This window comes from Thalassophryne amazonica, chromosome 21 (assembly GCF_902500255.1).
Source record: "Thalassophryne amazonica chromosome 21, fThaAma1.1, whole genome shotgun sequence".
Taxonomy (NCBI): Eukaryota; Metazoa; Chordata; class Actinopteri; order Batrachoidiformes; family Batrachoididae; genus Thalassophryne; species Thalassophryne amazonica.
In genome coordinates, this window is record NC_047123.1 from 34,357,611 (window position 1) to 34,385,085 (window position 27,475).

The 27,475-nt window shown below is 42.9% G+C and overlaps 1 protein-coding gene across 2 annotated transcripts in view; it reads left to right on the forward strand.

Moving 5' to 3' along the window:
- Window positions 1-27,475, forward strand: part of ches1 (checkpoint suppressor 1) — a 74,646-nt gene that overhangs the window by 15,353 nt on the left and 31,818 nt on the right. For both annotated transcript variants that reach the window (XM_034162203.1, XM_034162202.1), the window contains one exon: window positions 26,628-27,227. In XM_034162203.1, coding sequence (XP_034018094.1) covers window positions 26,646-27,227 — 582 coding nt within the window. In that variant the 5' untranslated portion in view covers window positions 26,628-26,645. The remainder of the gene's footprint in view (window positions 1-26,627; window positions 27,228-27,475) is intronic.

The following is a 27,475-nucleotide window of genomic DNA, read 5'->3' on the forward strand; positions in this document are numbered from 1 at the left end:
TCTTCAGACAGTTATGTGAGAGCTGCAAAAGGACCGTTGTCTGTCAAAATATTCATAACTTTATTCACATTTGGTCCTGACTCCAGAAGTGACCATAAAAGAAACTGTATGTGTGCAATGGGTTTGTTGCTAGACAACTTTGCCACAATACCCCTCTGACCTTCTGAACCTGCTAAATCTGGTGTTACTGTCTCCGTCTCACACTTGTATGTGTGTGTGTGTCATCTGAGATGAAGTCAGACTGCCGCATAGCAACTGAGAACAGCTGTGATTTTGCTGTGGTTTGGGCATCTGTGTGTGTGTGTGTGTGTGTGTGTGTGTGTGTGTGTGTGTGTGTGTGTGTGTGTGTGTGTGTGTGTGTGTGTGTGGACTTGTGCAGTTCTCTTTCTGTGCACCAGTTTGAGCTTTATGTCTCACTTGAAGATGTTGTCGCAAAGTAGAGACTTTCTGAAAACTTTAAAGGGCTACTTGATGACTAAGACTTGGTTTTAAGGTTTGAGTTAGGATAGTTTGGGATTAAGGATAAATTATGCTTTGGAGTGGTTTGAATGAGAAGGTGAGGGCACAGAGAGTTCTCCTTACACTCTGTATTTTGGTGTCTGGTGTTTTGGCTTGTTCCAAATGTGGCAGTCGATCGTGTCCCAGTGTTTTATTAAGTCTTGGTCTTGAGGATCCTTGAGTAGCCCTAGAATTACTTTATTTCAAGCAAATGTATACGTAAGGAGACTAAGATGAGGAGTATCAGTTGCATTGTGAGGGAATGTCAGCTATAACATTTTGTCCATGTGGGTATGTTTCTTTGGGTGCGATCCGGCACACAGGCGCCTCAGTGCTGAGGACCCCAGTGACTTTAGACAGCCAAGCGGACGTCCACATAATTTCACCGAGATGTAGCAGGTAGATGATCACTTTTGAGAGGCCCGCCTGGGTGATCCGGACTCAAGGGGTTAAAGAGTGTGGCGGTTGCGGTGACGGACAACCAGCACATGTTTCCTGACCTGTTTTAATGTAACCAGAGGGTGCACACAGGATATAAAATGTCTTGTGCTACTTCTTAGCCTCAATAAATCTGTCTGAGAGATGCTTTCCCTTTTTCTCCTTGTGGGATGTGTTTTGTCTCAGAGTTGGAACATATTTGACTATCCTGGTACTCTTGTGGTGATAATTATACAGATGCGATTCAGACATTTTCCGCAAGAGGGTCTATTTAGTTTTTGGATAGCAGTCAGCAAAAGTCAGCACACTTGTAGAAGCAAACAAGTGTGTGTGAGCAGTTTAATGTTCAGAGTCTTGGTCAAGTAGACTTTGATATACCATATAGACAGGAGTAACTGAGGTTCAGTCCTACATCTCCCAGGTTAATGAGGCACTTGTCCTCTCAAGTGGGCTATGATTGCCTAAAAGAACCCTTACAGATAGTACAATTAGTCTGTGTTGGTGCTCCAGAATGCACGGTGTCGGTGAGAGTCCTCGCAAGGATAGATGAGCGGTTGTGTTTGTGTAGTGCTCTGTTCGTCTCTGTGCACACACACAGCAACATGCCACGCTGTCACTTACGCATCATGATTGCAACATTGACTTAATCAGTCAAAATGCGCCCACCCTCCACTTAACACTGTTGTCAAATCGCGGCTTAATATAGAGAATGGAGGGAGCGACGGCAGCGCTGTTTCCCTGAAGATCCATTCATGTAAAATACTGTTATTCAAATCTCCCTCCCCCTTATTCAAGAGTCTTATTCATCTCTCTCTTGACTGCAAAACCAAACACGCCTTGTGTTCTGCTTCCCGACAGGAGCCTTTATGCCCGTGCACACGTGTGCCATGCACTGACACGAGCGCCTGCTTGTGTTTTCTCCTTTCTTCTCCATAAGAGGAATGTCCTTGGCCTGCCCAACCTGCGTGCTCCCACTGAGCCCTCTGTCAAGCACCTGAGGCGGGCTTTCACATGCTGCTGCAGCCAATCAGAACTCTGGCTGGTTAATGACATCAGTTAGCGGAGGATCTTTAGGACCGGCCCCTCGAGGTGATTTGTCGGAGAGAGTGCTCTTATTGTTATGATGATTAAGTGTTAGATGAAGGGCTATCAGAGGAGAGCCCCTTAATGAAAGTGGAGCACAGAGGGAGGCAGGGAGAGCAAAAACTGAGTGAGAAGTCGAGTGTGCGTGAGATTTGAGCAAGAGAAAGAAAAATAAGAAGGTGGGAGAATGAGGAAAGGAACGACGGAGTGCAATGAATGGCTGAATATTCAGCAGCTGTGTCCAGACTTGCTGACTCGGTGTTCATGCACTGAATGTACCACGAGAGGCAGACGGTGCACACAGTCACCTGCTGTAAAGGGCACAAAGTAGAGAGAGAACAAGAGCATATATATTTGCATTATCAGCTTGTTGTGCTGTTTTTATCTGTGTGTTTGCACAGGAATACAATACGGAGGTTCCCTGCAAAGCAACGCCCTGTCTTCAAGGGCAGTTCCGCCTTCAGATACACCTATGTGTATTGAAACGTTTCAGGTACCAATTAGGTGTGGTATCACATCCAGCCATTGCTGTGTGGAGTTTGTATGTTCTCCCCGTGTCTGTGTGGATTCCCTCCAACTGCTCCGACTTCCTCCCCCATCCAAAGACATGCATATTATGTGAATTAGAAACTTTAAATTGATAATTTGATAATTTTGATAATTTGAGGTCTACACAATACACCTTGGTTTTTTTCTTGAGCGATTGTTGTGTTTGGGAAAATATCCGACCGGTAATCAGCAAATCAGAGTGCACGTAGTGTCTGAGCCATTTAATAATTTTTTCTTATCCACAAGCAATCTATACTCGTAGAAGCTGGTGATCATATTGGGTAAGTCATTTATAAAGAGGATGATAACAAACAGAGGGCCTAAAGCATACTGCCACCCTGGCACTATGGAAGAGTGGTTAGTGCTGATGCCTCACAGCAAGAAGGTTGTGGGATCACTTCTTGCCCTTTCTGTGTGGCGTTTGCATGTTCTCCCCATGTCTGCGTGGATTTACTCTGGGCACTCTGGTTTCCTCCCACAATTGAAAACATGCTTATTTAGGGTTTGCTCCTTTGTCTGCCCCCTGACCAAGGCAGCGTCTCTACATGTGGAGTTTGTCCCTGGCTGCCGGACTGTGGCTGCCTACTGCTCCTAGTGATGGGATTGTGTCTAACTGTAATAAGGGTGGGTTAAATGCAGAGGAAACATTTCATTGTACATATGTACAGTAACAATAAAGGCCCTTCTTAAAACATTGCTTTGGTGGATGCCGCTCAGCACTTCCATCAATGGGATAAGTTGCTGCTCAGTGTTACGCAGTAGTATCGGCTTGTTAAAATGTTGCCTGTCCCGTTTAGTAAGTCGCATTGTATTCTGTATGGTTTCATGTTTTTCAGAGGGCTGGTATACGTCACTAAGTTGAGTGCACAAATAAAATTGAGGTCCATTATATACAACTCAAACCGATTTTCTTTACCAGTTGTATCTCATCATTATTACTGTTAGTTTTTTCCTGTTTCTCCTAAAAGTGTATTTAACATCCCAAACTCATTTTTCTTAAATTTGTAGGTTATTAGCTGCTCAATTAGTATGTCTGTGGGAAAAAAAGATGTGAACGTGTATGTTGTCAAACTGTTCATATAAGTGTATCTTTTAAGATTATTTCTTCCAGTATGATTAATGAATATCGCTCTAAAATCAAAGTTCAAGTCTGATGACAAGCAGTTCTTAATTTTTATTGGAAATATCTCACTCTGATGTCTTTGTGAACATTTTTCAAAATTGGATTTGCATTTTTTTCAACAATGTTTTAGAGCTACTTTAGCTCTAAAACATTAAGCAACTTTCTGACACACTTAAGAATATTATAAGAATATTAAGAATGTTATAGAATATTTTATTATTAGCTGCAGAGTTTGTTCCCATTTTGCAAGCTTTCTTCCTCTTAAAAGAATACAGTGAGAGGATACACTGGAGAAGAGGCTTTTATTTGTCTGTTTGGTTGATGGTTTGTCTCTGTGCATTAGTTTTTCTTATGAGCAGTTTGTGAAATTACCTTTTTGCCTTAATTGTCAAGACCTGCTAAACTTAAAAAATGGACCCTACCAAACTGCAACTGCTGCTACTGCATGAGGTGAATTTTCAGTCTACCCTGGATTTTGATTTGTACCAAATTTAATGGGTTGTTCTTTGAGCTGTCACCCACCATTTTACCAATTTTCTCAAAAATGAAGCCATAGTAATGTTTGAGAAATCCAGTTCCATTCAAAAATGGAACCCGTATAAATCCTCTCATGTGGTTTTTGGTGGGATCAGCAAGACAGCAACTGTAGAAATTTTCACCCAGTATAAAACCACATCAGGGTGGTGACTAGTGTGACATTAAGAGATGAGATTTACTGTCACTGTTGTTGCACTTGTGTAGAGTGCAACAACAATGAAATTATGTTTACACTCCAATTACCCCAGTCAAAATACAACAGTCAATCCACAATTATTACTAGTTGAACGTAATAATGGCACAGATCAGAATTAAAGACATCACATGTACATTTGACATTGTTTATGTGCACTAAACTTGAAGCAGTCCGTCATCCGAATTGAGGTAAATTGTGTGAAGGCTGCAGCAGGAGGGGCCCGCGCCGCCCAGCTTGGGGAGTTGAAGGCTGCAGCAGTAAAAACCACACTGCCTTCGACGTGGCAGGGAAGAAGCCAGAGTGAGGGGAGTGGAGAGACACGTGGGGGTAGTAGGTATGGAGAGAGGGAGACATGAGTTGTGTGCAGATGAGTTAAGTTTGTCAGTTTCTGTCTGCGTGTGCGTAAAGTCTGACATTGCTAGGCAACATCAAGCTGGGGGTAGATAGATAAGAAGGGGGAGCCGAATTCCTTCACCAAGGCCGTAGATCCTTCTGGGGGAAGAGCAGAGCCAGGTGTCATTCCATGGTGATACAGCAGCTGAAGTATCTGATCTTGATGCAATCTAGCCTGACTTGGCTGAGTGTACCTTTAAGTGATTGTGTCTCATTTGAGCAAGCTGAAATCTGTTACAGACATCCCAGAAGAACAAATTAATTTGAATAGTTTAACAGTCAGTCATAGGTCTTAGTCCCCAGCAGGCTTTCATGAAATGATTTAATGTCATTTCTGCAAAATTGTAGTTCCACTTGCCCAAAGTGGTGGCAAGTAGGGTGCCAAAGAACTGACAGAGAACCATGGTGACCAACACGCTTTGCTGCGTTATGTCAGGTGAATGCAGGTGGATGGATCCAAGGGTACCATCCAGACATATTCTTGCAAACAAAAACTTTCCAGGAAAGCTCGTGTAACCCTGGGGATGAAGTATAAGATGCTCACCGAGCATTTTTGCCATTTTGGGGATTTGAGAGCTTTCAGAAACAGTAGACACACAGGGCTGTTGTTGGTGTTTGTTTGAGAATTTGTTTTTCCTGATTTTTTATTTTTATCCTTTTGTAAGACATCTTTGACTTCCTTGATGGTAACTTCTCACAAACGTCCCAACCTTACCTCAATACTTACCTCAGTAGTGATGTTCATGTCTGTGGATCTGTGTCTTTTGAGTTTAAGTGGCCAGAGTTTATGCATTTATGAGGTCCCTGGAGACAGGTGTTTGGCAATGCCAATATCCTTGCAGGAGAACAAAGCCTTTAGTACCCTGGTGTTTCCTGAACTAAGGTGACAACTGGATGTCTTTGGTACTAGGTCTCTTTGGAGGATCCTTGGGTACTGCTGGAAGGACCTTTAGGCAAATGACAGTCACTAAGGGAGACTTAGATGAGATGTACGACTTGCATTGTGAAAGAATGTCGGCCATGACATTTTGTCCATGTGGTGTGTTTCTTTGAGCCTGATCTAGCTCACAGACCAGTAAGTGGACAAGGCCAAGAAGACAAGTACTTTTAACCTGACTGGGGCAGAGAGAGAGGTGGAGATGGGCCAGTTGTCCGCCTGGGTACTTGCCATCCAGGACCCAAGGCAGTTCCACAGTGTGATATGGGTTGGTATCAACTATATAATCAAGTATTCTTTGCTTCTGCAGAAAGTGGGTGGCATAGCTTCAGCTGGTACGTAGAATCCATTTCTCAAAAAAAGACAGTATATTGTTGGCATTCAGATTGTAACTATATGTGATAAGGGCACCAAGAAACAGCCATCCTGTGTACTCCAGGTAATTTTAATAGTTTGTATAACAGTTGATAATCAGAGGGACTTTCCAGAGATACTGGGTCCAGTCTACATAAATGATATTAAACTTGATTTATGCTCGAGATGTCGGGTGTGAGTAACCACACATCCCAAATAATATCATCTGGAAAGACACACCCGGACATCAGGGATGGAGATGGCTGCAGCGTTTAGCCAATAACAGTCTCATTTGTACTCATGTTGGAGATGTTTGAGAAGCTTCTTGATGCTGATGTTCAAATGCATACCTGTTCCATTCTACTTGAGGAACCATCATAGTCAGATGTTTGAAGAATAGACCATGTCTTTGATGATGTACATTTTAGTTTTCCAGGCTCTGTCCCTTGTGGTTGGGATATAACAGTTTACTGAGGAACAGAGAATAAAAGACTCCAAGCATTTACTTTTCCTATTTCAGCAGTTGGCCTGCTTCTCACAGCTGTCTATGCCAAAAGTATAATGAAGCTTTTAGTCCAGAATGTAGGCCATTAGATGGTGCAGGCAAATAATTTCAAACTTTTCCTCTGTTAATGGAACATAACAGGAATAACAGTACTTTGTTTGTTCTTCTTCCTCAAATATTCTACCATTTCACCTGTAAATACAACATTCTTTAGCTAAAGCGTGGGGTTTTGGTGCTAAGTTGCACAGGTGCCATTTATAGGTAATTAAGTGATTGTAACATCACCAGTGTGCTCTGGGTCAAGCTCCTTCTAATGGATTTTAAGCCTGTTGTCTTTGTGTGGATGTTGTGTCCTTCAGTCGATGTTGCCAGTCTGTCCTGATAGTCTGGCAGGCTAGATGTAAGATCCTGCCCAGGGTGTAAAGGATGGGAGTACTTGAAGGTGTGGCCAAACCATTGAAGGTGTCTTCCTCATGTCGATTTTCAATTGATTTAAATTTATTTTCATTTATATAGCGCCAAATCACAACAAAGTTTCCTCAAGGTGCGTCACACAAATAAGGTCTAACCTTACCAACCCCCAGAGCAAGAACACAAGTGACAATGGTAAGGAAAAACTCCCTCTGATGATTTGAGGAAGAAACCTCAAGCAGACCAGACTCAAAGGGGTGACCCTCTGCTTGGGCCATGCTACTGACACAATTTACAAAACGAATATACATGAAATTTTGCTGGTGCACAGGACAGGGGGTTGCAGAAGTAGACACCACTCCTATCTCTGGATGGAGCTGCACCTCAAACAGAGAGAAAAAACAGAATCAGGCATCGGAAAGACAACAAAGACAGTATAATTTGTCAGCATTAAGCAACAAGAAAACAGAAGAAATACTAAAGTGAGCACTGGCCACTAGCCCTAAGCTTCACTAAAAGACCCAGACTTTAGATAAAGTTAAGGCCACTGCCTCCGGTTCCTAATAAAATTAATTTAAAGGGTAAAATGCATAGTACCATACTATGCCTGTATGCTAGCCATAAGACAGGGAAAATAAGTGCGTCTCTACAGAATCTGACTGTTTTATTGGTGCAGGGAGATCATTCGACAGAACAGGGGCACAATGAGAGAAAGCTTGGTGACCCACAGACTTTTTATTCATCCTAGGGACACAAAGTAGTCCTGCACCCTGAGAATGCAGAGGGCCGGTACATAGGGTTTAATTAGGTCAACTAAGTAGGGAGGAGCCAGTCCGTGAACAGTTTTGTAGGTTAGTAGCAGAACCTTAAACTCTGATCTCACAGGGACAGGAAGCCAGTGAAGAGATGCCAAAATGGCTGTAATGTGGTCAAACTTTCTGCTTCTTGTCAAAAGTCTGGCAGCAGCATTTTGAATCATTTGGGGACCCCTAATGTTAGACTGCAGTAAACCAGAAAATAGAACACTGCAGTAGTCCAATCTAGAAGAGACAAACACATGGATCAGGGTCTCAGCATCAGTCATAGATAGGATGGGTTGATGGATGCTGTTGGTTAGTCACTGTCTGAAATTGTTGTTGAGCCTCTGTGGAACAGCTGTGCCACCAACATGTCAATCTTTCTTGACCTATTTGAAAGTATTTATGACAGAGCTTTTAATTCTGACATCAATCAGTGAAATTTACTTCGAGTTCGAGACGAGGTATGATGTAACCTTGAGAACTATTGCAGAAAAAGATAGAAGGATGTGCTGTTGAAGCTCACGCGAAGTTCTGTTGTAGATCATCTTATGGGGTAATAAAAAGCTCAAGAGAGATAAAACATACCCATTTCCTTCTAGAAATCCGACAAATAGGCCGCTTCACATGTTTCTCACGGGCAGAGGAGATGCCAACACTCCTACACACACACACACACACACACACACACACACACACACACACACACACCACCCCCTGGCTAAAGGAATGTAGTGGGGGGAAAAGTGGCTTGAGATAAAAGATCAGAGGCCTTAATATGAATGGTGTTGTATGTTGTTCTTTCCTGTGTTCTCTGCATCAGGAGTGAACAGCCATTGATGAATATCTACAAGAAGACTTGAGCCTTATAAACAGCAGCAGTTTAGCCAGGTGCGTTATCTTAAACCTTGTGAATTCAGGTCTCTCATAGCATGATCTTGTGGTCTTTATCAGGTCTGGTTCTTGAAATGGAGACGGGCCACATCTACATCTTATTTGTTCTATCATGTCTCCCGTCAAACTTCCATTTTCAAATCAAGCCTCTGCTGATCTCTGAGCGGTTCCTCTCTCTCTCTCTCTCTCTCTCTCTCTCTCTCTCTCTCTCTCTCGTGTGTCTGTGCTGTAAGCATGCATCAGATTCTGGCTTTCCTTTGAGTTACACGTCTAATCACGGCACCATCAGCTTTCTTCTCTAATTCTGTTGGCAGGGCCTGTCAAACAGCATACGCTGAAAGACGGGGTGACTTTGAAATGCTGCTAATGACCCCAGGATATAACTACCCTCTCTCTTTACTCCTCCTTGCTCTCCTTTTCTTGCCCAGTCTTGTCTTTCATTGTTGTGTTTCGTGTTCATGTTCAGTCTCCATCTGATGACAAGAATATTTGAGATTTTGAGTGGCAACAATGTTTCATGGAAACAAATAATTAGCATGATTTATGTTTCTATAAAATCAAATGTCACATCCTTTCTACGCACTCTGTTAGTGGCAGAACAGGTAACTCTGTAGGTGAATTTGTAGACATGGGTTGGATTCCCAGTGTTGCTACCTGTCTGTATCACAAGCCGCTCCACCTGTATCGTTTCTGTCCACCCAGCTGTAAGTGGGTACTGACTTTTGGGGGAAGTAACCAAGCGGCAACACTCGATCTCGCATTTTGACCCCAACCAGGAAGTGCAGTTCCTTGACTGGCCGCTTGAACATGGCTCCAAAACAAAATACATTCCCATAGAAGCCCATTTTAAAACATCCAAATTTAGAGCAGAAATAAACATGTTTAAAAACAGATTTGGTCTCTATAGATAGTTTCCTCCTTCGTGACAACTGTACAGGGGGATTTTTCTTCCCTAACTTCTTAGTTTAAGACATTTTAATCAATAAAATTCTGTGTAATTGTGGGTGTGGTTGTTTTGACTGACAGCTGCTGGGTCCAGTGACTCCTCCTCTGAGCATAACGGAGCTGCTCGCTGTTCTGTTGTTGTTATGTCTGTTTGGAGTATTTTATTACAAACACCTGGAATAATCGGTTTTATTGTGGTGAAACGTCCTGACAGATCATCGAAGACGTCTCTTGAAATATTCATACTGACGGAAACTCTCGTCATATTTAATGTTTAGCAGTCGCCACGTCCACTTAATGCATGATTACTGAGGAAATACATAGCTGATAACTTTTACTGTCCACACCAAAGTAAACCGTTATGAGAACCACCATGCAGTCCCCAAAAATATGATTTAATAAACACCCAAACCGAGGTTAGCTGTTAGCTTGTGCTTCGGACTTGGGGGTGGGGCGTGTTCAGGTTTTTAGGGTAATTGCAGCTTTTCTGGGTCTCTATAGAAAACCAATGGATGACGTCACGCAGGCTTTGTCCAGTATATATACAGTCTATGGAAGTAACCGACATCGGACTGGCGTCCCGTCCGGGGGAGCTGGAGACTCTCTTACACTTCGAGCTTTGGAATCCAGGATTAAGAACCAATTCCAGTTGGCTACAGGGCCTATAATGGACTTGCTTCCATTTCTTCTTAGTGATCCTCAGCTTGGTGTCACCCCCAAGGAATGAAATTACAAACTTTTTCAAATCCATCCATCCATTCATCCATACATTTTCTTCCGCTGGATGGAAGAAAATGGATTTCAAGGATGGATGGAGCTGAACGTTTTCAAATCCTTTGATATTAATATGGCATCAGGGTCACTAACCCTGTTTGTGGACAGCATGTGTCCTATATGTTTTCCATGTCTCCTTGGTGTAGCCAAAATCATGTGTCAGGTCTGGTGTTTCCTAGCTCTTGATTGGCTGAAAACACTTGATTTCATTAATTAGCAACAGGTGGAGCAGGGAGAGTTGGAGGAGTGGGTTAGAGACCCCTCAGAATAACACTAAATGCCATATGATACACAGGGACATGACACAGGTCTAGGACCATACACAACACCCACCAAACAATAGAGCCACCCCAGGTCCTGGATAGCAACCACCCATGCAGACTATTTCCCCACCTCTTACAAGTAACCATCTATCTGCTGCAGCCAGGCGAAATGTTTTGAGTCTGTATGGCTTTTTCTAGATGTTGGGCTCTTCAACACTGAGGCACGCCCAGAGAAGTCCACCAAATGTGATAGCTGAAGTTCCCTCACTACACAAGTCATTCTCCTCATCTTAAGTCTCCCGAGTAACTGTTCATTTGACACAGTCATTCCAGCAGCACTCAAGGATTCTCTGAAGAGACATCATACCAAAGACATCCATTAGTCAGCTTAGGTTTCTGGTTAATGTACACATCTCACAACCATACAGTAAGACAGGACTTTACCGTAATGCTCAGTAAAACTTAAATGACAATCAAGGGGAGCAGCAGTATTTTACAGTTTTCCAGAAATGCTGTTTCTGAACACCTTGCTGTCTCGACACATCAGTCTACCAACACCAAAGGGTTGAATATCTTGCTGAAGGATGTGTGGACATACCGTCATTAGAGTTAAAACCGCCAGCCCTGAACCTAATTAATTACCTTTTTTATCCTGTACATTTCATGTCATACGCATGCAAATTTTAGAACAGATGCTCTTTTATGTGCCTTTTAGGCTGCCTTTCAACATCTGAGCTGGGACAACAGATGGAAATTTGCCTTACTGTCCAATTCTAGTTCATTTACAGTTCTCTGTGGATCAATGAGCATTGTCCCTGACAAATAAACAGAATAAAAATTAAAATAGAAAGGAAACAGAATAATGATGGCAGACATACAGTATGTGGAAAAGGAAATTGCTGAATCAGGGAAGGATGCAAAGCAAAGAGATTAAGGGCTAATGGAAAGGAATGTTAAAAATAAATCAGATGACAGAATTCCTTCTATTAACCACGACTAGCCTAGACACAGCATGCAAGTTTCAGATAGAAGTGCACAATATACACAAAGAAATACAATCAAAGGAAAAGGATCTACTTTGAAAACACTGCAGTCGGCACTGCGTCAGCATCAAACAAGCAGGCTCATTGTCAAACGGATTTAAATCTTGACTAAACAAAGTAAAGACGGCTTCTTATTGAGTCTGAACAAGAAACTTCTTTCACATATAAAGTCACTGAGCAAGTGTTCATAAAGGGGAAGCATAAAGAACATAAAGACACTTGTGCTTTAATTCAGTCATGTAACAAATGTCGTGACTTGAAACTATAATTTTACAACGGTGTAGCAAACTGTTAATCAATGCCCCAACTGTGCATTGAAAATACACTCAACAAAAATATAAACGCAACACTTTTGGTTTTGCTCCCATTTTGTATGAGATGAACTCAAAGATCTAAAACTTTTTCCACATACACAATATCACTATTTCCCTCAAATATTGTTCACAAACCAGTCTAAATCAATCAATCAATCAATCAATTTTTTTATATAGCGCCAAATCACAAACAGTTGCCCCAAGGTGCTTTATATTGTAAGGCAAGGCCATACAATAATTATGTAAAACCCCAACAGTCAAAACGACCCCCTGTGAGCAAGCACTTGGCTACAGTGGGAAGGAAATCTGTGATAGTGAGCACTTCTCCTTTGCTGAGATAATCCATCCCACCTCACAGGTGTGCCATACCAAGATGCTGATTAGACACCATGATTAGTGCACAGGTGTGCCTTAGACTGCCCACAATAAAAGGCCACTCTGAAAGGTGCAGTTTTGTTTTATTGGGGGGGATACCAGTCAGTATCTGGTGTGACCACCATTTGCTTCATGGAGTGCAACACATCTCCTTCGCATCATCTGTGAAGAGAACACCTCTCCAACGTGCCAAACGCCAGCGAATGTGAGCATTTGCCCACTCAAGTCGGTTACGACGACGAACTGGAGTCAGGTCGAGACCCCGATGAGGACGACGAGCATGCAGATGAGCTTCCCTGAGATGGTTTCTGACAGTTTGTGCAGAAATTCTTTGGTTATGCAAACCGACTGTTTCAGCAGCTGTCTGAGTGGCTGGTCTCAGACGATCTTGGAGGTGAACATGCTGGATGTGGAGGTCCTGGGCTGGTGTGGTTACACGTGGTCTGCGGTTGTGAGGCTGGTTGGATGTACTGCCAAATTCTCTGAAACGCCTTTGGAGACGGCTTATGGTAGAGAAATGAACATTCAATACACGAGCAACAGCTCTGGTTGACATTCCTGATGTCAGCATGCCAATTGCATGCTCCCTCAAATCTTGCGACATCTGTGGCATTGTGCTGTGTGATAAAACTGCACCTTTCAGAGTGGCCTTTTATTGTGGGCAGTCTAAGGCACACCTGTGCACTAATCATGGTGTCTAATCAGCATCTTGATATGGCACACCTGTGAGGTGGGATGGATTATCTCAGCAAAGGAGAAGTGCTCACTATCACAGATTTAGACTGGTTTGTGAACAATATTTGAGGGAAATGGTGATATTGTGTATGTGGAAAAAGTTTTAGATCTTTGAGTTCATCTCATACAAAATGGGAGCAAAACCAAAAGTGTTGCGTTTATATTTTTGTTGAGTGTAGAAACAACTGTAACAGAAGGAAGGCTGACTTTAGGGCAGGTCACCTCACCTGTTGATCCAAGTACAAACTAACTGAGGAGACACTGAATTGTACAATATGTGTTATATGGTTGATTAATTCCAACATTTCTGTCTCTGCATGGTTGACAGTTCTTTGTTGTGCTTTGCTTTGTTGTCGTTAGTATGGCCAAAGCCGATGGTCACCCCAAAGAGATTGGTCTGCTTGAGGTTTCTTCTGATAATCAAATATGCCTGAAGGAGTTTTTCCTTAAAGATGTTGCCAGTATTCTTATTTAAGTGGTGGGTAAGGTTGGATCTTACTTATGTGTAGCACCTTTGGGTGACTTATGTAAATTTGATGAAGTACTGTATAAATAAACTAAACGGAAAAGAAAAGGGGCTAATTTTTGGGAATCTGTGTCTGTGCATCAGTAGTTCTTGGTTCTTGATACCATCCGTAGCATGAAGCAGATGAGCGTCTGATTGCCCTGTATGGGACAATGGTCCATTGCAGGTTGCGCCCCAGCCAAACTTAGTATCCATTAAAGAATCCTTAAAATCCTTACAGAATCACGGGTGCACCCTCTGGAAGGATGGATATCCAGGTGCATGTGCTGCTGTACGTTTGCTTACATGTATGTACCACCAGCCTGAGTTGGTGTCTGCATCAACCGAGGATGGACCGCAACCTCTTGTGCTGCTTACATCATGGTTTTATATAAAAGATGGCTGTAATCAAGGACTATAATGAAAGTGGGAGCAAATGTTTTTCCTTCTTTCATTAGTGAATTATCCTTTTATTTGCAAATGTCTCTGTGCAATGTATTAAATTGATTAAACTTTCTTAGCAAGGAGCTGAAATGTGCATTGCCTCGGAAAAAGCAAACACAATAAAAACCAGGAGACTCTTATCACTTTGTAGTTTTTCGACTATTTTTGTATTTGTAAATCTCATGACTGTACTTTTGTCGGCATTGAGAGCAGCTGGCATAAGGTATGTTGTGCAGTGTTAAAAACAGCTTGTGGGAGTGGGAGGGAGGAGTAAAAGCATGCACGCAGAGTTGTATCATCAGCAGGACAACACGGAGGACGTATAGTCAGCAAAGGAAGCCCAGAGAGGACGGTATAGACCACAGACAAACTGCTGCCTCACATCTCTCTGTTTTTTTCAAACGTCCAGTTTTTCCTCATCTGAACCGGTACATGTTTTTGCACTCCAATCATCTTCACTCGCCAAAGCTGACCTCATAAAAGCATCTGCGTTCTCAAACAAATACGAGGCAACACCTTCATTCTTTTTCTTTCTTTCCCTCTCCATCACAAGCGTCTGTTACTGCAACTTTTGAGGTCATTTGCTTATTGATTCCAATCTGTTATTACAGCCAAATTTGCGAAAGGCTCAAAGAGCAGAGCGAGCTGAAGAGCCAGAGAGGGCGGACCTTTGGTAGCGGGCAGGCTCTTCCAGCGGTTGTTGCCATGGTGTTTTGTTGTCGGGACAAACTGTCAGCCAGTGGCCGAGTGCCTGAGCTGCTGTTTGTTAAAGATAAGTGGGAAAAGCCAGAGGGGAAAGAGACAGACTCACATCGAGCCCTGCTTAATTTTTTTCTTTTTGACTGCGGGACATCCAGGATCTCCAGCCGAAAAAGCGCTCACTACCTCAAAGCTTTTATGCGCTCAGCTCACTGTCTGTCACCCTCTTCCAGTGAGGTGATCCTGACAGATTAGGCAGCGGCTTTTAGCGCTGTAGCGAATGTGTTTCGTTGCATTTTCCTGACCTCAGACCCTGCTCTGCCCCGTACTTGTTTCAAAGCTCTGCTGGCTATGAGTGCATTTCTGTCTCACACATTATTTAGCAGCACAGAACCTCTCATCGCTTTCTCAAAGAGAAGAGGAACTGAGTTCATGGGGGTTTAGGGTTTGACTGAGGTCGTTTTCACTGACGTCATCACATCCTGGTGTTTGGTGACCCTGCCGCCATGTTGAAGGGCAAATGATACTGTCGGCAATATCAGTTCCCCTGCAAGTTACTGTTAGCATGCTAACAAACAGTGACATTCTGTGGAAGCTTGCTAGTGCTTAGCGAGCTTTTACAAGTTCGCCATGACTCGAATTTCTGAGTACAAACACACCTAATGATTTATGTAATTCCATGACTGCTAAAACTGTGTTCTTGATGAAGTTCACTGAACATGACAACAGAGCAAATCAGTTAGCATGTAACTTTAGCTGGTGGTAGCTTAGCATTAGCAGTGATGTTTTCAATTGTTTATCATGCTGCACTTGAATCAGCACCTTTGTCATGTAGAAATCTGCACATTATCCCCCTTAGCAGTCTGACATCCCTCCATGTGGTGCAAAAATACCTTCACATATACGACACTTTGTTGAAAGTCACGAGTGAGCGAATGAGGATGAAAGACGCTGTGGCGTTAACACATGTGAGCCTGCAGCGTGTCATGACCATTCTTGTTGAAATCTGGAGCCCAGAACTCTGGCTTTCTTAAAGTTTGACCTGAGTGACGCCGACACAAAAGCCACAGAATCCTGAGGGGCCTCCAGGCTGCGCGCGTGTCACCTTCAAGCGTCCACATTTGCAACCTGACTTTGAGTTTGTACACGCGTGTGTACGTCTGATTGTTCTCCATCCTCGGAGAGCGAGGGGAGCGTGACTTCATGATCACCGGCTGCTCATGAATCATAGCAAACGTACTCTCTGTTTGCTTGATGCAAATGTCTGTTTGCTTTGGCGGTTTGGAGGAGGGAGGGAGGGATGCTGGATGGCTCCACGAGTCCTCTTGAATTATTCACTCCTGAGTCCCCGCATTTGATTTTTCCTAAAAATTGCTTTACATGTGTCACTTTCCAGCTTTTACTTCACAGATATTTTAAGACACTGTGTTTAAATGAGCTGAAATCGCACTTTTTTTCCTCTCAGCATTACAGCATGGTGTTCTTACGGCGCATGCAACGGCCCCACTGGCGTGTCCTGCGCTATCATTTTTCACTTTGAAAGTTCTGGGGCTCTGTTCCCCTAAATATCCTGTATATTTTGTGCTTATCATCCACCCAGTTATTTTTCCAATAGACAGAGGTGATGACGTGTGTGGCAGCAAGTAGAACTCAAACTTGCAATGCTGAGGGGATAAAGTGAGCCTGTTGACCCCTGTTCACCTTGTGCCCAAATCTAAACGGTATTTCCTTACATATGGTTATAACGACTATACCTGACTTTTTGACTCCATGAGACTTCAGTAGTTATTGTGCTAAATATTGTCATGGTCATTTTAAGTACTGTGCCATCATTGCTTGTCTTCTGAAATTCAAACTTTAGGTGAAGAGCAGAAACTATTATTCATATCATTAGAAGCTGGTCAACAGAAAAAATATTCAGCTATTTCTACAGTTCAGTGTCTTAAATTGTTTAGCAAGAATTGTAAAACTTCTTAAACTAAATGACAGACGCAAATGATAGAATGTTTTATGTCAGAGTTAGTTTGGCTATAGTGGAGATAATCTGGTTTTACACCATTTTTAGCCTGTACGAGATGAGTTTAAATTATTTTAAAATGCTTTAAAAGCTGTTTTTGAACTGGATCTAAAAAGGCTCTCAATGAATAGAATCTGGTTTAAATTGCATTCAGATGGCCAAAGGTTTTCTCAGCTGGCATGGGAATGCTTTGGGATCCTGTGGGAAGAGTTAGAGAACTTGGCTGTGGATAGGGAAGCATGGGATGAGCTGCTTAGTCTGCTGCCACCACGACCCGGACCTGGATCAGCGGCAGAAACTGAATGAATGGGTCAAACATAAGACAAACTGGTTTTGACTGACTATCAAAAACCTAGAGTATTGGTTGCAGCTCCCTGGTAGGCAGTGAATGTACCACAAGCTGCCCATGGTATAAATTTGTAATGAAGCTTAAAATGGGGGCAGCATGATGGCTTGGTGGTTAGCACTGTTTCTTCACAGCACGAAGGTCATGGGTTTGATTCCCACTTGTGGCCTTGTTGCGTGAGTTTGCATGTTCTTCCTGTATTTGCGTGCGTTCTCTCCAGGTGCTCCAGCTTCCTCCCACATCCAAAGACATGGAGGTTAGGCAGATTGGAAACTTTAAATTGTCCGTAGGTGTGTGTGCAGGTGTGAATGTGTTTGTTTGTCTATTAGTGGCTCTGCGACGGATCGGTGTCCTGTCCAGTGTGAACCCCGCCTCACGCTCTGTGACTGCTGGAATAGGCTCCAGCTTACCCCCCCCCCCCACGACCCTTAATTGGACTAAGCGGTTGAAGATGAGTGTGAGTGTGTGTGAAGCTTAAAATGACCAAAAAACATTTTAAAATGTAATTCAACTAAGATGGGGGATTAAATTTTTGTTATTAGTCATTTATTTGACCCAGTTTAACAAAACCTATATGGAAACACTTCATTGTGGTCTCACATGTCACTCAAAATTGTGATTAAAGATTTTTGTGGGCTGCAGAAAATTTTCAGATTTCATTGTGGGCTGTGGCATTCCTCAGTTTGGGAATGGTTGACCTCATAAATATATGTGGATGTTGGACTGTTGTTTACAGAAAACAAATACATTGAAGATATTCTGTTGTGGGAAAATGTAACAACCATTTTTCTGATATTCTGTCATGTTGTAAACTAAATGGCCAATTGTAAAAATACTTTGCAGATGACTTGATGAAGAATGTAATCAGTTACAGTCATATTGGGTTGTTGCTGAATAATGACGTGAGGTTCTTGCTATTTTGGATGTGCACGCCGGCCTGAATCGCTGCGCGCTGCACATCCTGAAGCAGTCCTCGGAGGAAAAAGCTGAACTTGTGCATGTGTGAGCGCCTGTACGAGATATCAGACATTCAAGAGCAGCAGTGGGGACTGTGAGGTCAGCAGCAGTCCTCTGGGACACCCTGACCCTTGACCTCTATTTCATAACTCTTTGCTGCTGTGGATGGCATGAAAGTCAGATTCAGTCGTCTGTTATCGGATGTGATTGGTGCTGTTCTGCATACCTAAAGACCCTTGGAACCTTATTTGTCATCAGAGGAAGGCAGCAAATACAGAGAGCGGAAACAATTTCATGGACGGTCATTGTGAGGCTTCCTTCATCCCATGTTGACATATATGTAGCAGAAGTTATTATTTTTTCAGTCTCTCAGAGAGTTCTCATTTTCTCCTTCTCTCATTTGGCCTCCTCTCCCCATCCATCCATCCAGCGTGTGTGTAGCAGGGATAAAGGTCGTTCTTTTGTCATCAAAACTACAGATTAGTTTTGCCTCGGTGCATCTGACTCTCTTCTTTATCATCGTGGCCAGAGGAGCCACGAGCTTTAGCTCACCCCTCTGCAAAGTAATAACTCCCTGCGACTCTTCCATTCTAACTCGCTATCTGCTGTGCTACTATTACCACTTCATTCTGCGCTCGGGGAGGGATTATTTTCCTGGTTCTGCCTTCATTGGGCTGCACAGGAATGACAAAGGAACGGGAAGATCCGATGTGAGACACGTCATGTGATCACACTGACAAAAGTTCACTGAGGCCCAGAGCTGCACAAACAAACAGAATGTCAGTCTCATCAGTTTTTTTTTTTGTTTTGTTTTTTTTAGTTGGACTCTTCTACCTCAATGTGGTTTTGGATGTTGAATTGTGGAGTTCATTGAAAATGAGCGCCCCCTGTGGCATATTCGCTTGTGATTGGCTTTTGTCTCTAAGTAACAATGTTTGTATGAATTTTGGCCAAATTCAGTTTTGATCAGACTTGGCAGGATCCTTTGGCCTATAGATGGAAGAACTCATTTGATTTTGGTTCGGATCAGTCAGCAATCAAGGTCAAAGTTTGCCATCAAATTTCCAAAATCCTTCAGATATTTTGTGAGTGAAGTTGCATGTTGGTAACATTTTCACTACATGCCTGATCATTTGAAATGTGGGTGTGGTGGCGCTGTGCTCTCTGAGGTATACACACTCAGTGCGTCTATACCTGCATCATAGCCGAACCATCCTTAAGTTTTGTGCTGGGTTGCATAGTTCACTGAAGCACAAAGTCACCTACTGATCGCCTGTCGTAGATAGTACCGCTGTCAGGTTTTATCAGGATCACTGTGTGGAAAGTTGTCTCATGTCAAAGAATGTAAAATCAAAAGATAGAGAATCCACATCCAGATCCTGACCAAAAGTACAGTATCGAAATCTTTTGATTGATGCATTTTAGTACGTGTGCCCAGTCTCTCCAGTCCCAGCCACAGAAGCCTATAACTCCTTCAGAGTTGTCATGTTTGTCTTGGTGGCTTCCCTCACTTGTGTCCTTCTTGTACAACTGGCTGTAAAATGATTGGTTTGGCTTTGATAATTTTATATTATTCGTCGTCTTGCAGAGATTTGTTTCTGCTGTGGTTTTCAAGGGCTTATTTCATTAACTTTAATATAAAATTGAGACTGAATTATTTAAAAAAAAATTGTAATTAAATCTAAATGTGGAAAAGCTAAATGAGAATCAACACTTTGTGTCAAAAGTAAAATGTAAAGATTTCTTGCATTCTGATTCTGATCAACACAAAAATGAACTCTTCCTTTTGACAATATTCATCATTATATAAACACGTGTGGTGATCAACAAATTTATTTTTTTTGAGAAATTCTGGTAAAAAACAAACACTGGAGATCCCATAACCTCTGTGGTCGACTTAATTAGTCACACAATTGAAATGTTTATCGCTAGCATGTAAGACACAAAAATCTGCCAAGTGGGACCAAAGCTCTTGTGAGGATTACGTAAATGTGGAATGTGATTTAGACAAATATCCGCAAGAGCATGAATGCAGCATAAGATGATTACGTTGTCGATTAGGGCATACAAATTAGCTGAAAACCTCTTTCCTGCCAGAGGAGTTTGTTAACCTTTCCCGCTCTGTGACCTTTGCATTCGTTAAATCTTTCATGGAGATCTGAGAACTGGACAGGTCAGCAGGGTCACATCAAGGTCACATTTCGGTGCATATTATATCACATTTCATATTAGATCATAAAAGTTTTCTCATAGGGATAATGATGATGAAGTTGTTACAAAACTTACAGTGATATTACTACATCCTATTTTAAAAATCTCTGCTTTTTTTAGCCTTGGTGTCCCCTCCTTAGCCGAGGTTCTGTGGCTGTGACTAAGCAGCAGATTGTGGACGAGGACCTTTAGCTTTGTCAATATTTTGTCAGACGTGGTGACAACTCACACTTCAGCAAAAACATAATTACCCCAAAATTCCACTTGTAATTCAGGACAAATATAGCTTTTTTTTAGAGAGGTCTGCTGCCAAAAAATGCCATTTTTTTTCATATAGATGTATGTTAAATGGGATTAGACATTTATGTCTGTAAAGGTGTGTTATATGTATTCAGACTTGAAGTTTTTTTTAACCTGAGTAATGTTCAGTCTGGTACTGAGTCTAAGTCTGACCTACCTGTTGGAGTTGTCTAAATATATATATGCTGCATAATAATCTGAATTAAGTGCGCCACCCACTGAAGGACTGTTCAACATTCAAGCGGAGAAATCCATTAATTCTAATTGAATGGTGTCCTTTAAAGTCTATGTTATCAGCACACAGAGTGCAAACATGAGCAACGTGGCACCGGGGTCACAGTGAGAACAGAATCACATTGGACAGATTAGAGCGCTTTCATCGGTATGCACATAGATTTACACAAAGAATGGACTTTAGCTGGTCACAAAGTGTACTTAAAGTCTTACGAGCACACATACACACACAAAAAAAGGGCAAACTCGAAGACTGTGTGCACAACTTCACATGATTAATGGAGACAGCACAGTGAAGCGCTAGCGCCCTCTTGGTAATTTAGTGAATATCGGGATCTAACATTAATGTGAGATTATTTATTCACATGTTTAATAAAAAAAAAATGAGTGGATTTATTGTTTAGTCTTTATTTAGTCTCATTCAAGTCATGTTTTCTTTGCAGTTTATTTTTGAAAAATGTGTCCCAACATATATAATTTTAGCCTGTAATTTATGTAGTTTGAATATAATCATGATGAATTTTTGGAACATTTGAAGTAAGAACATGAATGTTTCGAAAGTTACAAATTTTGCCTGAATGCCTGATGGCTGTCCCTTAATTGCATTTTCTGATGGGTTGGTCTTTTGTAGAGATACACAGTGATTGTGATGTCACCGGAAGGGTGAGACACACAAACAAAAACAGTCCAACAAGTACAAGTTCTGCATTCAGTGTACTGCTGTCTTTAGGGTCCTGGAGCTGTCCGTCTTACTGTGTGGTTATGAGACTTGGACGCTAACCAGTGACCGAAGGTGACGACTGGATGGATCCTTGGGTCCTTTTAGAATGACGTTCTGTCAAAGGAGCGGTTACTTAGGGACACCCAGATGAGGATTGGCACCTGCACTGTGCTTCTCTGTGCATGGTCCATCTTATAGGTGCCTGAATGTTGATGACCCCAGTGGCTGAAGAAGGCCTAGGGGGTGCCCATGTCTCACATGCCTGTGGCAAATAGATGGTTTCAAAATGTGGGGATGGGATAGTTGTCTTCCTGGGTGGTTGCCTTCCAGGACCCTAAGGCAGTACCTTGGTGTTGCAGATGTTACGAAATGTGCTCCCTGACTTGACTTGTACTCACACTCTGGTGGATAGATGGAGACATTACAACATGCATTTCAATTAAGACTGTAAGGGAATAGTGCCCTCAAGTGGCTGTTGGATCTGCTGTTAGACGAATGACCTGGATGCGTATCTTTCTGTAACTGGTGCTAAATGGGCTGACTTGACAGCATCAAAAATGTGAAAAGAAACACGCCAGTCAAGACGAGGTGCTGACTACAAAAAAACAAATATAATGCAAACCAAAATCGCATAAAAATCTTCTCTCATCTCGACAACTTGAAGTAAATGTTACAGCAAGCTGCAAACAAAACATTTTGCTTTTATATCGGATGGTATACAACAACTTTTTCTACGATGTAAATAATCATTATGATTTGTGCTTAAGATGTCAACGGTTCTAACTAAGATTCTTAACATTTTATTTGTTTCCCCAATGCTTTCCTCTGCCGTGGTACTTGGCAGTTCTGTCTTCCCGAGAGATGCGCTATGCTGCCTCAGGAAGAGGGATGCCGCCAACTAAAATGGCCCAATAATATGACAAAGCAACTTGTGCACGCGGCACAAGCCAAATGTGGACATGCCAAAGAGAAACCAACACAAATCAAAACAAAGCATGCAAACACAAAACAGATCCAGAGACTGAAGAAGACAGAGAGAATAGCACTGTCCCATCTGTCAGACAAATGTGAGGACGCTTCGCACACAAGCACAGCAGGCATCATTTAGTCTGAACTCCAGCGATATCTGCCTTTGTCCTTTAGCAGTTGGCCCAGAGGGGGGACGCAGCAGAAGTTGCATGAAAGTTTGTTTAGAGCTGAGCAAGTGTGTTAAGCTTTATGAGAGCTCATGGGAGATGCAGTGGCACGCGCACAGACAAACTCAGGCATGAGGCATGGGCGGCAGCTCACGCCGGCCCCAACCAACAGTGAAGAGTTTGTTGTCATAGCAACAGTAAAATGAGATGACTTTACTGTCAGCCGTAATGTTTCATGGCCCCCTTGCCGCTATGGCAACATAACAAGGAGGAGGAAGAGGCGATGGAGAGCGAGCATCACAGGCGTCTCTGCATTCCAGCCGACTCCCACTAGGAACGAGCGCGTCAAACACACTCAACTCGTGCGCACACCTTGAAGATCCTGTCAGGCACCCTTTCGCTTTCGCCCATCGCTTTGATTATGCGCTCACTATTTTCAGCTACAGCGTCACCGTCGCCAGGGCAATTTGAATTAATTACGCTCAGTGTCAATATTGGTGCAACAAGCTGTACCTGAGACAGGTACAGCTTGTTGAATGAGCATGTGCTGTCAGAAAGTGGGAGAAGCAAAAAGAGAAGGAATGCGAGAGCAGATCAAAGACACCCAGCTCTGCCGAGTTTTCCCTGCGCCGGAGAAGGTCGCATGGAGCGGCAGGGTGACTGCAGGACGGGCGACTACACGGTGCAACATCACAGCAGCTATACATCACAATCCTATATTTAGTTCTTTCACTACAGCCCATAAACGTTGCTGAGCAGAGTTGTCGGAGCCGGTAGAAAGAGCAAACAAGGAAATTTGTGGAGACGGTGAGGAAGAGCGGCAGACACAGAGGAGTTGGGGGGGGGGGGGGGAGCATCAGAATGAAAAAGAAGCTGAGTTGTTTTGCACTGTTGCCTTGGTGACAGAGTGGTTAGAGCTGTCGCGATGTGACAGTTGTTATGGCACAGCGGGTTGCCATGGGGTGACAGCTGTCAGTCAATCACGCAGAGTGAGGGGACAGATCGGCCCGATGATCACCTTGGATTAGAGAGCGATCGCACCACACAGGAGCCAAGCAGAACATAAATGGGTTTAATCCCTGCGTCCTAATGGCAGTGCTCGCTCGCGCGCGTGGGTGAGTGCATGTGTGTGCACTTACACGTGTTCACGTGTTGCAAGCTTTTAGCAACAATTTTGTTGACCATGTATGTGCGATTTTGCGAGCATGTTTGTAGGAAAGCAAATTGTGGTTTGCAGGCCGAGTGGAGCAGATTACGTTTGGCTGTATCGGCTGGTCGCGTCTTTTCCGCCAGTGGGTGTGTGATAGAACAGTCAAAGACTTCTGTATCATTGATTATAAAGAGCCCCACTCCCCTTGTGCCCAACAAACACAGCATTGTATTTTCCTCCATTTCTCTCCAAATTTTCTCTAAATCCCTCCCTGTTATTGCGGTTTCTTGAAGGAGTATTGATGGATTTTTGGGTATGTATTCCCATCATGCTTTTGTTTATTCTGATAAAATTTCCCCACTACAATAGGCCACTGAAGGTCCAGTGCTCCTGTGATTTTTCTATGGAATGTTAATGCACCAGGTCACCTTTAGGAACTGTTGGAGTGGACCTTTTTACCACAGTATCACACAACTGTGAACCCAAAACATCAACATGTAAATATCAAACAATTTACCTCGGTCGCCCCTGCGCGTTTGTTTAATGAGAAGAGAAGACTAGGACTCAGACCACTGCTCAGCTTGACCTCCTCACCGTTTTAATTAACAGACTGAGTCAAATTGTAACAACAGAAGTTCTGGTTGGTTCAATACAGGCCTCACAGAGTAAATCTATAGCCCAGTAAAGAACCTCGCTTATCGCTTCTACCTTTCTTTTGTACAATTCTTGATCCCTCCCTAAACTGACATTGCGTGACAATCTTAGACGTTGTCCTCGTCTGATTGGTTTTCTATCTTCTTGACAAGCGCCATCTTCCACCTTTTGTTACCTAAGGAAAAAATTGTGTGTGCGCTCAACAGATATTCACATGACTCGCGGTTTTATCTGTCCTTGCTAACTGAAACCAATTCTCTAATCTACTCTCCCGCGCCTGAGTTTTACATTCCTGTAACACACACATATTTTTACACAATGAACTGTTCTCTCAGTATATCTACTTAGCAACAGCATAGCAACCAAATGGCAGGTTACAATGGTTACATAGAAAAATGAGAAAACATAACAAAACTAGTTCAAACAACATATCATGAAAATAAACAGCTATCCTTAGCACAAGCAAGTGTAATCATAAAAAGTAGAGAAATTGAGAAATAAATAACATTTCCTGGCTGTACAACTCATGACAGGTAAAGCTCTGTCATGTTCCCACAACTTGTTCATCAGCTAACCACTGTCACATTAATTTGAGTGACTATCAAGTTCACAAATGTTAAAACACTAACATGGTAGCTCGGCACCTTCTAGCATTACCGCTCATGAGTAGTTTAAAACAAGCATTGAGCAGCTAACACAGTCTGTCATTGGCATTTTCTGAAGTTAACTTAAAAGCAGAACTCTAAAATCACAGCATCTTCTGTCCACAAACTTACTGATATCCCAAAATTTTTGACTCTTGATAATATTCAAATGAACAAATATGTTATTCATGTTAGCTAAATGCTAACTATCATTGGCTTGAGTAACCAGTCAGTAATTCAATAAATTGTTAGATAATTGCTCATTAATGGTAGCTTGATTGATGAATCAAATTTAAAGTTAATTGGCTAAAACACTTCTTACACTTGGCTAAGTTCAAGGCGGAGCCTCCCACCACCCCCACCTATGTGTGCCTTAGCACGCTGTTTGTAATCGACCAACCCAAGTTGGGAAAAGTGAGTTAAACTCAGTTGGACTCCTGCCTGCCTCAGCCATCCAGCACTTACCTCCATGTGCATTTCCCACGGCGCTCTGGAGCTGAACATGGGCGGGGCTGATGTGGGATACTCCCCACTGAGCTCTGGAGAAAAACGGCTTTTCCTGACTTTGTCTGAGTGGTGTGCCTGCTTGAGGGTATGCATGTGTGGCCAGGAGACAGCTGGTTGGTGAAATCAGTCAAGGTGCGCTGACTTGTTGCTCGGCCTGTTCCAGCTCCAGATGCAGTCACGTGTAAGAGCAGCATATTATGTATTGTCACAAATGCTACTATTTACACGTGCTTGGCATTCTTGATCAGGAATAAAATGTTTCTGATAAAATCTTATGATGTGCCTTACTTGCCAACATAATTTCAGTCAGTGGGGCATCACTTTATTTTGCAGTCTCAATGTTATTAAATTATAATATGATAATTCACAGTTTTTTCTGTGATACCATGAGACTCTCTCCTCACCATTTCACATCCTCCCATAACAGTGAAGCATCATGGGAATGCACTTACTAATTGCCTTTCAATGCTCACTCCGTGTCCTTTGCACATTTTTCTTTTGGCTGCTTGTCATGTTGTAAAAACCAGGAGTTGTATTCGTCTTGCTGGTAAGATGTTGACGTAGTAATTCTCTGACCCTGTAACTATTAGACCTTTGACACTTCTCGTGTTATGACAGCAACTCCATGTAATGTCAGTGTTGGTACACTGGTAATTAGAGGGTAGTTGTACAAGGCGAGATTTCCTAAACCAGTGAAGCACTAAATTTGCCATCCGAGTCACAAAGCCCTGCAGAGAAATGATGATGTATCGTTTTTCCCTCGGATATAACGCAGCCTAATTGTGAACACTTTCAAAGTCTTTTGTGCTTCAGTCCTGTGGTCTTCAGTGAAAAGTAAGACTTTTTGTAAGAAACATCTGAATTTCACAAACTGACTTTTGTTTCTTTTCTGTCTTTTCTCTGTCTTTGCTCCTCCTTCTCCTGTTCTCCCACTCCAGGAGTGAGCCCTGGGCTGGATGGGACCCACCATGCCCCCCAGTAAGAAGGCACAGAGCCCTAGCAGCGGAGCCAGTGCCTCACAGGGCATGAGCCCGTCATACCGGCAGGGGGACACCGCCACAGCAGCGTCCGAGGCCGAGGCGGGTGACCTGTCCCTGTCCCTGTCTGCTTCCTTCTCCAAGGCTGAGGATGAGGAGCTCACTAGCCTCTCCTGGCTCCACGAGAGCACTGACCTCCTCAACAGTTTCAGTCACTCTGGGCTGCGTAGTGTCTCCCCTTTGCAGGACCCTGACAGCCAGCACACCCGCTCACCCTCTTCCTCATCTCCGTCCCCTGACGACCCCTTACTGGGCGATGCTCATTCAGCATATGATTTGGCTGCGGGAGCAAACCGAAAACCACCGTACTCCTTCAGCTGCCTGATCTTCATGGCTATCGAGGATGCACCAAACAAGCGGCTGCCAGTGAAGGATATCTACGGATGGATCCTGGAGCACTTCCCCTACTTTGCAAATGCACCCACTGGCTGGAAGAACTCAGTGCGCCACAATCTGTCACTCAACAAGTGCTTCAAGAAAGTCGATAAAGACCGGAGCCAGGTAAGGAGTTTACATAGAATTGTTTAATAATGTTAACCCTACATGCACATTCACTGAAACTTTACAAGATGTTTTTTTATGTGGTTGCCTGTTGTTGATATAATGCAGATGATTTTCACATTTGTAAGTTTTGTCTTGATTTGGAGGTGTTTTGGCCTCTCTCAGCCTCTGTAAACACTGTTATTACTGCAGAACTATGTGGTTTGTGTTGGTGTGATCCATTGTAGGCACAATTACTTCTCTGTTCT